Source organism: Falco biarmicus, chromosome 12 (assembly GCF_023638135.1).
Source record: "Falco biarmicus isolate bFalBia1 chromosome 12, bFalBia1.pri, whole genome shotgun sequence".
NCBI lineage: Eukaryota > Metazoa > Chordata > Aves > Falconiformes > Falconidae > Falco > Falco biarmicus.
Genome location: NC_079299.1, coordinates 16,871,180 through 16,886,769, shown reverse-complemented (window position 1 = coordinate 16,886,769; position 15,590 = coordinate 16,871,180). Strand labels below are relative to the sequence as shown.

General features: G+C 38.0%; 3 protein-coding genes across 8 annotated transcripts in view; 1 reads left to right on the top strand and 2 right to left on the bottom strand.

Moving 5' to 3' along the window:
• SOCS5 (suppressor of cytokine signaling 5) overlaps positions 1–4,849 on the bottom strand; it is a 94,101-nt gene extending 89,252 nt beyond the window's left edge. For 3 of the 4 annotated variants that reach the window (XM_056357303.1, XM_056357304.1, XM_056357305.1), the window contains exons 1-2: positions 4,815–4,849; positions 4,095–4,198 (exon numbers count right to left, since the gene is read on the bottom strand). The gene's annotated coding sequence lies outside the window, so the exon portion shown is untranslated. The remainder of the gene's footprint in view (positions 1–4,094; positions 4,199–4,814) is intronic. The other variant, XM_056357306.1, reaches the window with a different exon arrangement.
• CRIPT (CXXC repeat containing interactor of PDZ3 domain) lies at positions 863–5,619 on the bottom strand. Its single transcript, XM_056357316.1, has 5 exons — positions 5,512–5,619; positions 5,249–5,314; positions 4,815–4,869; positions 4,095–4,198; positions 863–1,251 (listed from the first exon to the last, which is right to left on the bottom strand). Exons 1-5 carry the CDS (start codon positions 5,525–5,527, stop codon positions 1,187–1,189), a joined length of 306 nt encoding a protein of 101 aa, XP_056213291.1. The 5' UTR covers positions 5,528–5,619; the 3' UTR covers positions 863–1,186.
• PIGF (phosphatidylinositol glycan anchor biosynthesis class F) overlaps positions 5,566–15,590 on the top strand; it is a 28,869-nt gene continuing 18,844 nt past the window's right edge. For all 3 annotated transcript variants that reach the window (XM_056357313.1, XM_056357312.1, XM_056357310.1), the window contains exons 1-5: positions 5,566–5,633; positions 6,019–6,269; positions 7,898–7,989; positions 8,780–8,896; positions 13,291–13,399. In XM_056357313.1, coding sequence (XP_056213288.1) covers positions 6,042–6,269; positions 7,898–7,989; positions 8,780–8,896; positions 13,291–13,399 — 546 coding nt within the window. In that variant the 5' untranslated portion in view covers positions 5,566–5,633; positions 6,019–6,041. The remainder of the gene's footprint in view (positions 5,634–6,018; positions 6,270–7,897; positions 7,990–8,779; positions 8,897–13,290; positions 13,400–15,590) is intronic.

Here is a 15,590-nt window from a genome sequence, read left to right as displayed (position 1 = left end):
GAACAAAAGGAAACCTAAACCAGAGTATCTATTCATAGGGAAATTCCCATTGACAGTTTTTCAGTTACAGTTGAAAGAAAGTTGCAAAAGCATAAGGGATTGCCAAATGGGGATTGCTGGGAGGAGTAAACACTTAAAAAGGTCTAGTTAAAACCCCACCAGAAATTTAAATAATACCATTTTTTTCCCTTAAAATGCATGCACTGTGAACATTTATTACTCTCCATAACAGAAATTGCTTTCTTAAGTAGAAACTAACCAAAGGACAAAAGAAATGCAGAGCAACGCTCAGCCTCTCATGTTCAGAGAGGCTCACTTCAAGTCTTGCATCAAACCAATGCTGAAGAGAAGGCAGCCTGTTTCAATCTGTCAGATCTGACACGTATATAAGGAATTACATCATAGAATTCAAAAGCCAGTTTCAAACCAAGTATTTAAAAGCCAGACTAACTGAGGAAATGATGAGACTGAGACCTGGCTTTAGAAATAGATGCTCGTTATTTTATTGCCTTGGGCCACCAGATACCCTGTGTGAAGTCTCCTTAGAACCTAACAAGGGAATAGCTGATCAGTCTTACTGTCAAAGAAAGAACTGGCAGAGTAGCACACTAGATTTCAGTAGTTAAAAATACTTGTGATTTAACCAACCCTACTATAGGCAGACACAAAATTCAACAGGACACTCGCGTTAAAATCTGAAGAACATTACTTAAGAGGGGAGGACGTAATGCTTTGGGGTGAGAGTAATTATAAATACCTATAAGCAGAGAACTAAATGAAGATACTACTATAACGAGGTGATACAAGCTCATATTTTATACATCTAGAAAGTATTACTATCAGACAAGTGGAAGACTCAAGATACTGCGAAAGAACCAAAGTTTTAATCTCAAAGATCTGTGTTATAATGGTAACAGTTTCAACATATCCACTAGGATCTTCTCATTCACTTCAAACTGTATCAGTTGCTGCAAACCATTACCTTTAAATACCAGTTAAAATTAGTGCTGTACGAACAAAAATCAAACATTATGTACATTTCTAGGCAAACAATCAGGCTGTCTTTACCTCTTATCTCATTCCAAGCAAATATTTTCCAGAAAGCAATATTCACAAATTATTTTCAAGAAAAGTTACTGTACAAAGACACAAAAGTTAAAGTTCATAAAAAGACTAGTCAATACAATTAGACAGAAGTTTGCTTGTAGTTCTTCGTATCCAAGACCTTCTTGCCACACATTGAGCAGATGCCTATAAGTACACAAAAGGTGTGTAAATTTTAAAATCATAAAAGTTTTTCTTCAAAAACATAGTTGCTATGTTTTTGTAAAGAACATGTTCAAAAAATTGTTTAAAAGAGTTCTCATTGACAATCTGTCCGTGCATTTTCTCACCAGATATTGCAAATTCAGCAATAATAATGAATTTAATATAAATTAGTATTTACAGCATATGTGTAATACTGCCACTTGAAAAAAAAGGTTCTATTTTGAGAGCGTTATGATTCACAATACTGCCCAAAGCCTCTATAATTTGCTGCAATACTGGAAAAGAGTCAGGAAAGGCTCCCACCTGGCAAACAGGTAAAAACTCATGAAGTTCATGAGTCCTGTAACCAAACCAAGGCCTGAGATAAAGAGAAAGCAGCTAGCCTAGGAAAATATAGTCACCAACAAACTGACTGCTAAATGGGGATTAACAGGTAGGGAGCTTCAGACAACAGAGAAAGTGTCGATTTCACAGAATTAAGCTATTTTTAGAGTAGTAGAAGTGAGAAACAATGGACACCACAAATACTTGAGAGCTGAAGTGAAGATAACCACCGATGTCCCACAGGACTTTGACCTAAACCCAGAGAACGACAAGTCAGAAGACAACAGCAGCAAAAGTACACATGTCCAGCAGGTGCAGAGGGGTGCATTGTCTCAATGTTTCCCTCTTCTTCTAAAGTAGAAAGGTGTTACATCTTTTGTCTGGTAAGGCCACATCTTGTTTTACAAGATCATTCAACAGCAGACACAAAACAAGTCAAGCAGCAACTATTCTGGTTAACTCTCTCCAAATCATGTGCTCTCATATATTGACATGATGTGACCGGTCACATACCTACAAGTCCATTAGGAAATAGAACAGCAGGGCACATCTCACATGCTTTACTTTGGAGAGCAAAATCCAGCCCACATGCTGTTCACTTCAGGTCTAAATTGACCAGTAATTAACTCTCAGTTTCAGAGATACACAACAGTTGAAGCACTAAGCCATATGACCGCATTTGCTTAAAGAAACACGTCACAACCATATCTTTGATGACTGGAACTAGAACCTAAAGCACTTAAAAAGTTCTGAATTTTATGGAGACCAGATCCAACCTGGAAGGATATACAAGCAGGCGAAGACAAAATCCTGAAGCCCACCCAAACCAGCCAGCCATAAGTTTAAGAAAGCAAAAAAGGTTCTACCGTATGGGATTTGGGCAGCCATCTGGCAAGCATCTAGCAACCAGAAAAGGCAAGCCTCCTACAGCAGGCTGCTAAAGCACTGACTCAGTACGCATTTATAGAACAATTAAATTTCATAAACAAAACTTACTACTAGTTAGCTGTAGCTCTGCATCTAGCAATTGGATCACCCCATGTCTCTGTGCTATGCGCATTTCTTGGTATTAACAATGTAACTGAGTTCACGTCACTTTTTCCCCTCCCCAGAAATTACAAGTTTAAGCCTTTTTGCTTTCCTATTCAAAATGGCAACACTAGTAGAAGTTTTATATCCTCAAGGCTCTCCATCAGATTTGCTTGAAATTGATTTTATTACCCCCTCAGGAGGTTTTGAACAGTTTTAACAATACTGAAGACTTACTGTGAAGACTGAGATAGAAACCTTCCGGGTATAAGCAGAATTTCAGAATTTTGTAAGTACAAAAAAGATTTTATATATTATGCACTGTACAGTGCAATATCTTGCTTTCTTGGAACGATGACTGTATTCTTCTTTTTCATTTTTCAGTTTCACCTTAAGCCAAGCTTGACTTATGATGCATTGAGCATGTTCATAACTGGACCAGAGGCTCCTTGCAGAGAAATTAACCTTTCAGTGACTTATGTTAAGCCACTGAATGCCTAAGAGTACACGCAGGCTCAAAGACAACCGTAAGCATAATCTGCCTTCAGAGACAAATTGCTGAATTGCTTTTACATCTCAATTTATTCTTTTCTCTTTGCTTTTTATTCCCAAGGTATTCTACTTTTGTTAAACTAGCCTAATGCTTTACCAAGATTATAAGTTGTTGTTTTGTGGGTTTTTTTGGGGGGAGTGGATGAGTCTGGGGTGTTTCGTTTTTGGTTTGAGTTTTCTTTCTTGTTTGTTTTTTGAATGGATTGGGGTTTTTAGGTTGTTTTGCTTTTGGGTTGGGTTGTTGTTTTTTTTTTTGAGACCACTACTTCCAGTTTTAGATTTAGCTATTATAAAAAGAGGAGAGGGGATAATGGAGCAGAAAAGGGACTGCAACAAGCAATTGAGTTTTACAGAACCTAATAATTTTTTTAAAACTAAGAAAACCTGAACTTGTTAGATGACTGTTTTCTATGCAAATGCCAAAACTAAGTTTACAATTATTCTTCCAATTCTAGTGCTTCAGATACCAGAAACATTCTAAAAGAAGCAGAATCATAGAATGACTTAGGTTAGAAAGGATCCCCAGCAGGCTCTAGTCCTGCCCGCCCACTCAAAACACAGCCATCCTGGATGAGGCTGACTCAGGGCTTTTCAAGTCAAGCTCTAAATGCCTCCCTTAGAGGTTCTACAAGCTCTGTGGGTCCCCGTAATTACAATATTTAACCAGCCTCACAGTGAAAATGTGTTTCCCTGTACGTAATTAGAATTTTCCACATTCTGTGTACATTTTCTCTTATTCTATTACTACGCATCTCAGAAGAGTCTGACTCCACCTTCTCTATGCCTTCCTATTAGTAATTGAAGACAGCAGTTAAATCTAGCCTTAGCTTTCTCTTTGTATGGTGAATCAAATTCAAGAGTTCTACTTGTTCTCTAATTTCAAACCAAACTGGGGTAATTTGGTACTCAGTGAAACTCACCTTTTTTATAGGCACATCCTTGACAATAGTGAGACCCTGGCTGATGGACAGAACTCTTACAAATCCGACATATTGCAAATTTATTCTTTCCATAAGGATCAAATCTGGGAAAAAAGAAAAATATTTTATTTATATACCTTGAAATAAAGTATTTCCTCTGCCACATCCCCAAAAGTCTAAGCCAGCGGGCACAGACAGAAACTTCAGCAAAAACTATGATTTAGAAGAAGGACATATAAAGATTATTTCTAATAGGCTGCAGAAAAGCTCCCACTTTCCCTGTTAAGGGATTTCTTGCATTACGGACAAAAACGTAACAAAAGAAGAACTAAAAATATGTCTTTTTCTTTCAGATACCATACTATATTGAACTTAAACACCTCCCAGAAGCATAACAGAATATCCCCTGCCCAACATTAAGGAAATGCTTGTGAGATTGTACCAGCAATCTCAGCACAGAAAAGTAGCCTTCCCGGCTCCAATCCTAACAGTGAGAACTGCAGTAGAACAGTTGCCCATGGTCTATGGTTCAGCAGAAAGCACCCGTGAAACATGTATGGACATACTTTTACCAACTAATCAAATGACATAATCCACACAAATATACTGGGTTTTTTTAAATGTATTTTGGACAAGTTTGAGCAGTTGCCCAGATATGGAGGAAACGGGCTATTTACAGCAAACTGACTTCTTTAGCCAAATTCAATATTAAATACTAACCTTGCCTTCTTTGAGGTCAGTGCCTTGTTTTCATTTAACTTGCGGCCACCACTTTCTACAAAAAGAACAAGAACATGAACCAGTAAGTTTTCCAGTTCCATACTTAAAAAAAGCTTAGTTGACAGCTTTTACACGTGTGCAAAAAAAGTCACAAAGAAATAAACCACACAGCACAGCATTAAAGCACTGCACAACAGTATGCCTTACACCGCGCTCTATTTGCATATTGTCATTACACACAAGGAGAAAAATCCCAGGCAAGGTCAATACGGAACGGCTCGGGATAGGTATTTCCCGGTGCGTTAAATGCGCGTGGGAGGGAAACTAAGGGGTTAAAATTAACCTAATCAACTATTTCACATTCTAACCGTAAGAAGGCGAGATAGCTCAGGTGCCCAACCTAGAAAACAAGCGTTAAACCTCCTCAAGGTTACCTGTCGTGTTTCTCGCACCATCCTTCCAGGTATCGGGAGTGATCACCGTACCCAGTTTCTTCTCGCCTACGTAAGGAGACATTACAAAGAAACGAATTAAAACCGTTAGTACCGCGGCAAGCGCCGCCTACGGCAGAGCGACAGCCACCGGGCCCGCCACCAACAGCCCACCCACTGAGCCCCAGGGACGCCGGGACCCCCGAGGGCAGGCCCCGGCGGCCTGGTCAGGGCCCTCACCGCCACCCCGGGCCGCCCGCACTCACACTTCTCGCACACCATGGCGCCGCCGCCACAACACCGCCGCTTCCGGGCCCGCCCCGGAGCTGACGTGTGGGGGGCGCCGGTTTCCGTTGCCGGGCGGCCCCGCGGCGGCGGCGGCGCTGCGGTAAGAGGCGGACCGGCCCCCCCCGCCCCCTCATGGCTTGGGGCAGGTGCCGCTGAGCGGAGGCCTGCTGGGGGCCTGCCCGCCGCCGCCTCCCGGTTGAGGCGGGAGCAGCGAGGAGCAGCCCGGCCTGGGCGCAGGCGGGGCTCCCCTCGGGCGGCGGGAAGGGGGCTCCCCTCGGGCCAGGCGGTCGGTGGGGGGGCAGGCTGCTGCTGCTGCAGCTGCGGGTTTGCCGTCGGTTTTTAAACGAATGGCGTTCTTCTGCCCCAAAATAATCGCTTTCACCCCCAGCTATGTTCAGAGCTCTGCCTCGGGTGGTGCCACTAGGCAGAACCGTGTAGCGCTTCTGGTGTGTTTCAGTAACGGGGTGCGACTTGCTGTCTTGCAGGTGGCCGCTTGACGGGGAACACGATGAAAGAAGCAGCAATAAGGAGGCTCCTGGCTGCCAACCTCCTCTGCGCCCTCTCGGTTGTTCTGACAGCGGTTGTTCCGGCGTTCTTCTGGGACGGATTCACGGTTTTGGGAACACACCTCACGTGGCTGTGTATTTGTTCTGGTTGTGTTAGTACCTTTAATATATTATTGCACTTAGTCCTTAAACCGAATCTGTCTCCTAAGAGAAGTTCGTTTGCTCACAAGGTAAGATTTCTATTCTTAAACTGTTATCAGACCATATGGAGGGGAAGTGGATTCTTTCCCTAAAATAATTAAAAGACAAAGATGACATTTTTTGCTGATGAACTCTTGTTTTCCATGAATGAGCTGCATGTAGCACCTTTTAAAATAAGTTCTCCAATATTTTAGTGATATTAAACTTTATCTGCCTGTAAATAACCTGTTAAGGTAGAGCGATTCTGTGCCTTTCCTCTTTCTTGTCAATATATTGTTTGTAGTCCTAGCCACTGATCTTCTTACATGGTCACAAAATTGAACAGGGGCAGAACTCTTGTAGTCCAGCTGGGCCTTCAGTCTTATAAAAAAAACTTTTATCACGCATAGTTGTAAGTTTGTAATAACTCTAAAGAAAGACAAACAGTTTTTAGAACTTGAGACAAAAGAGAGACAAGTTTAAAAGAAAGATAATTTAAACAAAGTTAGTAGATTATAGAAAACTATATGGAAAAGTATTAGAGTGGCTGCGTTTCCTTGAATGATGAGATTTGCGTACAAAAGAATCTAAATCTGGGAGAAATTTTTCCAATTACAGTTTGTAAGAAAAGCACTGAAGGTATGAATCCCAATGAAATAGATTTGAACAGAACAAATTTGGAGCAGCACACAACTTGTACAGGGGTGGGGGAGTATACCAGCGTTTTGAAGTCACATGGATAGTCTTTTACTCCTAACTCGTGGAGTCAGCCAAGATTTGGTGCTCTGATGTGATTCTTAAGCATTTAAGCAAACATTCTTGAAAGCAGTATCTTTGTATGCAAAGCTTCTGTCTAGTTTTGCTGAATGAGTGGGATGTGAAATACATAAAATTCTGGAGAAGAAGTATCTTGGCCATCTGTGATTTAAAAATGAAGCAGGCTTCATGTTCTAGGTGAGATTTCATCCCAGCCTAGCATAAGGGATAAATATTTTTTAAAAGTGTTCAGTGAAATGATGGATTTCCATTGGTGACCTGATCAGAACAGACCTATCCAGAACTGTTTATCAAGTGGCTGTGCTTCTGTATGATATAGCAAGTACCCAGGAACTGTCTTTACATTCATAGAAAATTGTACTTGTTTTGCAGATTCATAGAAAGTCATGGACACTTCTCAGATGGGTTTAGAATTTAACATGCCAAGCTGAAAATGTAGTGGGTTTTATTTAATATAATTTTAAATGTTACATTTGATTCTGAATGTGGTTTTTTTCCGTGTACATATTTTCTTGCTTTTAAATATTTTTTCACTTTCTGTGAAAGGTGCCTCTTAATGAATGGACAGAACAGAACACTCAGATGTAAAACAGAAATGTAAAAACATCCAATAAAATTATCTCTGTTTATCTTGTCATTTCCAGTTATATTTTTTGTATGATCGCCTTATTATAATAGAGTGCATGAAAAAATTGTAGGTGTAACATCATAGTTTTTAATTAATTATTTAAAGTATTAAACACAGGGAAGTCTTTTGAAGTGTGCTATGCTGTTATACTGTGCTGTAGCTGAAATTGAAGAGATGGAGTACAATGCTATTGATAAGATCTAGACTGTGTATGTTATTTATGTTCTCTTTTCTTTTGAAACATTTTTCTGATATTTTATTGCTCTTTTTTAGATATCCAGATTTCTAAAATGCTGTATATACTTTTTCATGTCTTGCATACTATTTCATGCGATTATTGTTCTTTATGGAGCACCTCTCATAGAGTAAGTCTGAATACTCTTTATCTTTCCCTAAACATTTTAAGGGGCAGTTCTTCTTGCAGATGTTGGTATAAGTACTTGTGTATTTCCTGGTACATTGGAAGCTAAAAGATAAGCTCCCGGCTGGGGGAAGAAGGGGGGCTGTTTTGGTTTTTGGTGGTTGTTGTTTTGTTTTTTGTTTGGGGTGTGGTTTTTTTTGGTTTTGTTTTGGGTTTTTTTGTAGAAGTTGGCTCTTGCAATTTCTGTGTATTTGGAGATGTATTGTTCAAGACTGTTATAAACAACTCCTTTAATATTTATGTTAAGTATATGGGTACAAATGTTTTTCCAAGTTTTATTTCTTCATTTTCCCCATAAGATTCTAAAACATGCATCTTGCATATCTTTTCTCCTTTTGATATTAGTGTGTTAATTTTTAGGAATGATTAAAAAAAGGAAAAAAAAAAGACATGAAGCAGCCTGATTTCAGAGAGAGATACTAAGTTACTGGCTAACAATGGCATCATGTAGTTTGGTTTCATGGTTGCTTCTACAACATCAAACTAGAAAAATAAATGGAATAATGAAGTAAATATCCAAGCGTACTTCAATTCAGAACTGATGTTCTATATGAGGTACATTGTGTTTTTACTCTGTAGTAAGAAGAGAATACTTTGTTCTTCCACGTGGTTTAAGAAAGCATGCATGCTTTAACAAGTTGCCTTAGAGGGGTGGGTGTTTTTTTCTCAGATCTTGGAACGCTTAGAAAATCAGCAACCGCCTCACTTAATTTTGTAATATTCCTTCTTCGTAGGTCAGTGACTGAGACATTTTTGTTTGCAGTTCTTCTGTCTACCTTTACTACTTTACAATGCTTATGTATGCTGGGACCAAACATACAAGCATGGATACGGGTATTTAGTAAAAATGGGTAAGTTCTATTCTGAAGTTTCTGATTTTACCCAGAACAGAAGTGAACAGAATAGGTGTAAATAATATATAATGGATTTTTTTTGCAGAGAAGGGAAAACTTCCTGAATTATGGATGCATTTCATATTTGTAATTACAGCTTTGTGAAAGCTCTTCTGGCAAAGAAAATGATTATTTATTTTGAAGACACTGATTCTGAAAACTGCCTTTTTATTTTTAGTGGCCAGGCACTAAATCTCACTTTGTATAAATAAAGTTGCAAATGCATGTTTTACTGGTGTTAAAACCCTTGTGTATGTACGACGGTTGTGAAATAGAGGAGACCTAAGACTGAGCTGTACAGGGACAACCCTGCACATGATCCAATAGCACCTTCATAAATACAGCTTTGAAGTAGGAATAACAAGCCGAAAACCCCACTATTTTAAGAGTATTTTAAACTTGAATGTAATGGTGAAAATTACATATCATTTGCTATGGTCTTAACTATGTAATCTTTACCCATGCTTTTTTCAAATTTCAAAGAAAGATGTTTTCATTGTCAGAGTTTTCAAGCATTATTTTTTTCAAGAGTATGACTGAAGTAAAACAAGCCTTCTTACCTCATTTTCACCTCAGTGAGAGCCTTGATACTAGCATGTATCAAGGATAATGTATTTTTCAGAAGTATTCTATATTCTGCTGTTTTTCACTCACTAGATAACAGGATTGTTGGGACGGTGAAACATAAAGACGTACATATGCTTGAGATTTAATAATAAGATGTTGGGCATTCCTACCTTTTTAATAGTTCATAAGGGTGAAGTGTCATTTCAAAAGTGAAAAGTTGTATAACACTGCTAACCTGTGAAGTTACTTTCCATGGTTCTGTAGAGGAGGGCAAAAGTTGACTTTTTATAGTAGTTTCAGGTATTGACTTTTGGTTTATCTCAGTTTTCAGCTTACTGAAAACTATCTCGAATCCTTATTCAGATCATTTATGTTTGTGTTTTTATTTTCAGTGGAAGGGTTGAATAGACTTTAATAAAAGGATGGAGTTGTTTAGCCAAAACAAGTCATTGCTGATTCACTTAGTCATATTTGAAGGTTTTGCATTTGGAAATAATAGTTGAATTGAAGTAACAGATGTTTGACAACAGTCTGTCTTTGTGCCAGGTTAGATTTTGAATGCCTGTCAATTTCTTTTTTCTTAGTCTAGATCATAATGTTATTTCAGCGGAATTATTGTATAGGAAACAGAGTTGTCTTGTTTTGACATTTTTGCTGTGACAACTTGTACATACCTCTTACTAGTGAGCCATGTGATGTTATCTGAATAAAAATGTCTGTTTAATAATGATTTTTACTTAGACTGGCCTTTGAATGAAAATAGACTACAAAGAAATATCGTAGCTTTTTTTTTTGTTTTTGTACGGATTGTAGCAAGCTGCTCTTTTAAAAACAAAGTCCTGTGTGTTTTTATTTGACCTCATCAATGAGCTGGAATGTCTTGCATTTAGGCATGAGCTGAGTGTGTAGATATGATGTATTAAAAGGTTGTCTCTGTCTTAACCATATGGAATGAGGTGGGACTGATTGAATGGAGGAGAAGGATGCTTAGGTAAGATCAACACAACAGTTTGCTTTGAAATACGAGTTTAGTGAATTAAATTGCACTGGAACAGCAAGCTAGAAAGTCTGATTAAGGGTATAGCTTAGTATAAAAAAGGTATGTTTTTAAAAAATATCTATACAATTTAGACTTAAGTAACCACTGGCACTTATTTTTGTTACTCTTATTTGCCTGTGCAATATTTATAAGAACAAAATGCGTTTGTGCTATTGTCTTTGCAGAAAAATAAAGACATCTAGAAAAAGAAAGTTTTTCTTGATCTATCAAGTGTAAATAAGTAATAGATATTAATTATCTAACTATTGCTCTGGATAGCAGGTGACTATAATTAAAGTGGCTTTTTCTGTAATTGTTGGCTGCAATAGCTTCCTGCATAAAAACCTTTAAAAAATCTGTTTTCAATTGCTGATTTGTATTGCTCCTTTTGGAGACTGTTTATTTCAAATCATTAGTCTGAATAATTGTGTTGAAATTTCTTGTATAACAGCAATTATAAGATGTCACCTGGGTAGGAAATATTTGGAGCTTGCAAAAGAAATGGTATAAAGCCATAATTTTAGGGCTCCTTCCAGTTTTCATTTCACCTACTTTATCACTTGTTTGTGAACACAGACTTGGAAGTGTCCTTTTTAAAGGTAGGCATCATCAAATACCAAGTGCTGCTTAGTAGTTCGGTCCTGCTGCAGCCCAGAATTCCAGATCTTGTCTATCCTGGAGCTGTCCTAGTAAATTCTTTTGTTAGTTAATCTCTTAATTCAAACAATATTTAACCCCTTTAAATAATACAATACGTTAAGTGTTGTGCCACTAGTCGTTATTTATTATCCTAAATACTGCTACTTTTATCTGCAGAATTATCTTAGTCATAGTTTATTCATAGTTAAAAATAAAGAAACCTATGAAACTCAGTAGTTTATAAATGTTGTTAGCCTCAGACAAATGAGGGGTTTATATGATGAGTTAATGGGTTAAAGAATACCTGCAAAAATCCCTGTAGTTGACGTTCCACAAAGAAAAGAGACTAATGCAAGCATTGTTCCTTCAGGATAATGCTGGAGGACAAGTCCAGTTTTATGTCAGTAGCCAGTGTCCATGCTGCGGAGTGGCTGAATTAGCAGCTCAAATGGCTGCCAAGTTCTTCACTTGGGCACTGTGCCTTGCTAATTTTGTTGTTTTGCTTTTGGATTCAGTCTGGTATCTCCATATGGTGCAGCAGTATGTGTGTAGATTTACCAGATAAAATGCCTTGTCGGGTATAAATGTACCTCAGTCAGTCCTCTGTATATTCTGCTGGCTCTTTCATTGCTTTAAGGCTGGAGTGAATGTTCTCTTCGCCATGCCACCTAACAGCTCTCTGCTTAGTTATTCAGCTTCTGAAAATAATTTACAAGAATTTTCTATGTGCAGACTCCTAAACAGTTTTATAGTTAAATCAGTACCTTTCCTTTTTAAAAAAAAATAATCTCAGGCTGGTAGGATTGTGAATTGGAGTGTTGTAAATTAAAGGGCTTATTGTAAAAGAAACAGTTCTGCTCAAAATGTCAAAGTTGCGCCATAAATATTATAATCTGTATGACCTTTATTTTGCAAGCAATGAAGAATGTTCGCTTTACACTTGTGAGCTCTTTGGTCATCAGTAAATGCAGCAGTGAGTTAGGTATACTCAGAAGTAAAGTCAGAAATTTTAGACTCTTCAAAACAAGGTGTAGGGTTAAAGCTTTCATGTCATGCAACCCAAACAGCACATGTGAAGTTCAGTGTTTACTATCCACTTAGTCTTCTAGCTATAAAAATGCACATCTTTTTTGTTCTGTTAGCTAAAGCTACGTTTGTGTTTATAATCTGAGATGTAGCAAACTTAAGATTCACATCTCTTACCTTGCTGATCTGGAGCAGGGATTTCAACCTGGTTCTCCTGTCTCAGAACTGTGCCCTACTGTGTTCTGAGCTTCTGCTGTTCTTGTTTCTTAACCAGTACCAAGTACTCCATAGTTCATGGCTTGAGAAAAGCAAAGCAACCACTTGGTAGACTGTTGATGGAAAATAAGTGCTTTATCTATTAAACAGAAACCAACTTTTCTAAAACTTTTCAAGTCGGTAGTGGTAGAAGGCTATAAACTGCAAATTGAAGTCATTAACATCTTTTATGATATCTTTTATGTGCCGTGATTGGCAATGCAAGAGTTCTTTAGCATGCAGCAGATTTGTCCTACAGCCAGCATACCGGAACTTGGATGCAATGTTGTTGAAGGGCTGCAGCATGCAGGTTACCTTTATTTGCAATATTTCTTTTCAGCTGATGGAAACTTGCTTTGGAATATTCACGTAGTGGACTTCCGTTTTAACTCTCGAATTGTTGTAGTCATCAAATAGTAACATACCTACACCATAGACTACTTTGTGACTGTGCTTGCGCTTTTCTGTACAACCCTATGCTGCCCTGCTTCTTCCTGCAATGCACACAGTGTCATTGTGATATTTTCATTTGTTCAGTCAAGCAGTGTGTCAAGCTCAATAGTAGTATTTCCAGGTAAAATAAATAAGCTTTTGCAGTAAACATCTCGGGGTGGGGTGGGGTGTGGAAGTTCCTAAATATGTGGTGTAGGAAAGATTGTGATTATGCGACTTAGATATAGCTTCTATCTTTTAGGAGAAACCTGCATGCAATTTATCAGATATATGGATTTTTATATTCTGAAAATTCTTGGAAGAAATAAAATCTAACACTCTGACATGGTAACTTCTGCTGTTGTTGAAATCCTGTAACACACTGTTTTTACAGAGCTATGTCCATCTGGGAAAACAGTCTACAGATTACTACCATGTGCACTATATTTGGAGCTTGGTTTGGAGCATTTCCTATTCCTCTTGATTGGGATCGGCCTTGGCAGGTTAGTATGTATAACTTTATCGTAAAAATAAAAGTATTAGTTTTATGCTACTCTGAAACTGTACAGGTATATTGGACTTACAAGCTGTCGCTACAGGGTTATGCCAAACATCTAAAGTCATTGGAAGCATCGGTGTTTACAGTGTAAGGATGTAAATGCAAAACTTTTACCTCCATTTGTAACCGGTTCTTTGTTACACATTTGAGTGTTGCATGCAAATTTTATCATGAAATAGAGCTGTTAAGTATTTTGATAAGAAGCAGCTAGACAAACAGGAGGAGAAATTTGAGATGATGAAGATGGCTCCAAGTTTGCCTTCGGTTTGGTAGCTTTTATTGTTTATGGGTAAGGAAGGAAAGATGCTTTCCTAGTGGTTTAGTTCCCTTCTGTCTTCCATAAAACCACTTAACAGAATGCATTTTAAATGGATTTGGATTGATTTGTGGAAATGGTGTGGTCAAAGCACTGTGCTAAACACTTACCTTCTGATTTCAAAGGCAGGCAAGCATTAGCTTTGTAGTTGCACAACAATAAATGTGAAGCTGGCATTGCAGATTCTGTCTTTATAAATTCAAATGTCTGTGCTATTTTTTTCATATTTTTTTTTGGCATGGACAAGTGATTCCATTAAACATTACAGAAGTCTGCAATTGCCATAAAATCTTCCTAAGTGTCCTCAGTGAGTATTTTCTTTCCTCAGGTTACCGGACTGTAAACTGAGTAGTATCTACCAGGCCTGTTCTTAAGCAGATGGTTTCAAAGGTTTATTTCAGAAATCAGTAGAACAGTCAACACACTTTTCTCTCTGATATTGTAGAGACATCGTGGCTTACAGCTGCAATGGAAATCTGTCTTCTGGAAGTAGCTAACAACCTGCTTTTATGCCACCAGCCTTTCTTTACGACAGTGTAATGAGATATTAAAATTTCTATTATAAAATAGAGGTAGGTTAATACTTTAAGTAAAAAAGTCAGGATTTCTTCCCTAAAAATACTTGGGCTTACACTTGCAAGATGTTTCACTATCGAACTGACATAGGTCTGTGTTGGCACTAGTTAATTGTTGATGGGCATGAATGAAACCAAATGAATCCCTTGATTTTTGAAATGCAATCTCGTATCTTCTCATGAAGTCTTACTCACTTTCCTGTTCCAGTGAGAGGCAAGCAATTTTTTCTTGCCCAGCTAGGATTTTAAAATGGCATGTCATATCCAACAGGCTTTATTTTATTCCCAAAATCTCAGACTTTGCTAATATGCTGTGTATAAAAAAAATTCACCTTTTACACACTGGTAATAGAAGGAAAACTTCATGATTAAGTCAGTCACTAATACATTAAGACAGATACTTTAAGTACAGTTAATTTTTTACTTTATATGTCCGTTTCCCTATCTTCCCATAGTAGGAGACACAACTTAGGTAATGGTCTGTTTGAAAGCTTTTCCAAGTCAATAAAATTCAGACAATTTCAGGGTGTCAACAGTCTACTTTTAAATTGACTGTAGTCCAGTTCAGAAGTGGAGTATGTAAAGCCACTTCTGTGAAGCTGGTTTTGTAGAAATGGCTTCAAATGAAAATGGCCTGCAGTCACTCACCTGAAGCAAACAAGGTTGGAGGAAAGAAAAGAGTACTGAGGAATGGCAGTAGAGTATTGGGTAAAGCTGCCTGCACTTTTCTGTAAGGCACCTGTTGTCTGAATTGCTACACTGATACATATGGCAGTTCTTCTTATGTTACTTTGCTGCTTCGTGGCCTTAAAAGAAAAAGCAATTGAGGGCAATATTAGGTTCCTTTTCTGTTCATCTATTTCCCAGTCCTTAGCTGTCTGCATTGGAACTAGCATCTTTTCCTGCAATCTGAATAGAAGAACTGGAAAATTATATGGTAGTAATCTTTACATAATGGTTGAATGTATTAGTAGAAGTTGAGAAATTTGTAGTACTATTACCTATATCTTACCTGATCAGAAAATGAGATGTCAATACGTCTTGTATATCTTTCACTAGAATTTGTTTTTACTTCAAAGTATTTCAGACTTCTGTGGAGTAAATTTGGTACGAAATTCATCATTGGGAGTTCCAATTCATGTGCTAATGGCTAAAGCCAAAATGCTACTCCATTCTGAGTTATTCGTAAACCAAGGAAAATATACTGGTTCTTTACATGTACCTCTTGTGACATGCAACAAAAC

What these genes read in the sequence shown, in the direction of transcription:
- CRIPT (XM_056357316.1), bottom strand. An exon ending in CTGACCTCAAAGAAGGCAAG is followed by an intron (nt 4,199 to 4,814) that starts GTTAGTATTTAA and finishes CTTTTTTCCCAG; the next exon opens with ATTTGATCCTTATGGAAAGA. An exon ending in AGGATGTGCCTATAAAAAAG is followed by an intron (nt 1,252 to 4,094) that starts GTGAGTTTCACT and finishes GTGTACTTATAG; the next exon opens with GCATCTGCTCAATGTGTGGC.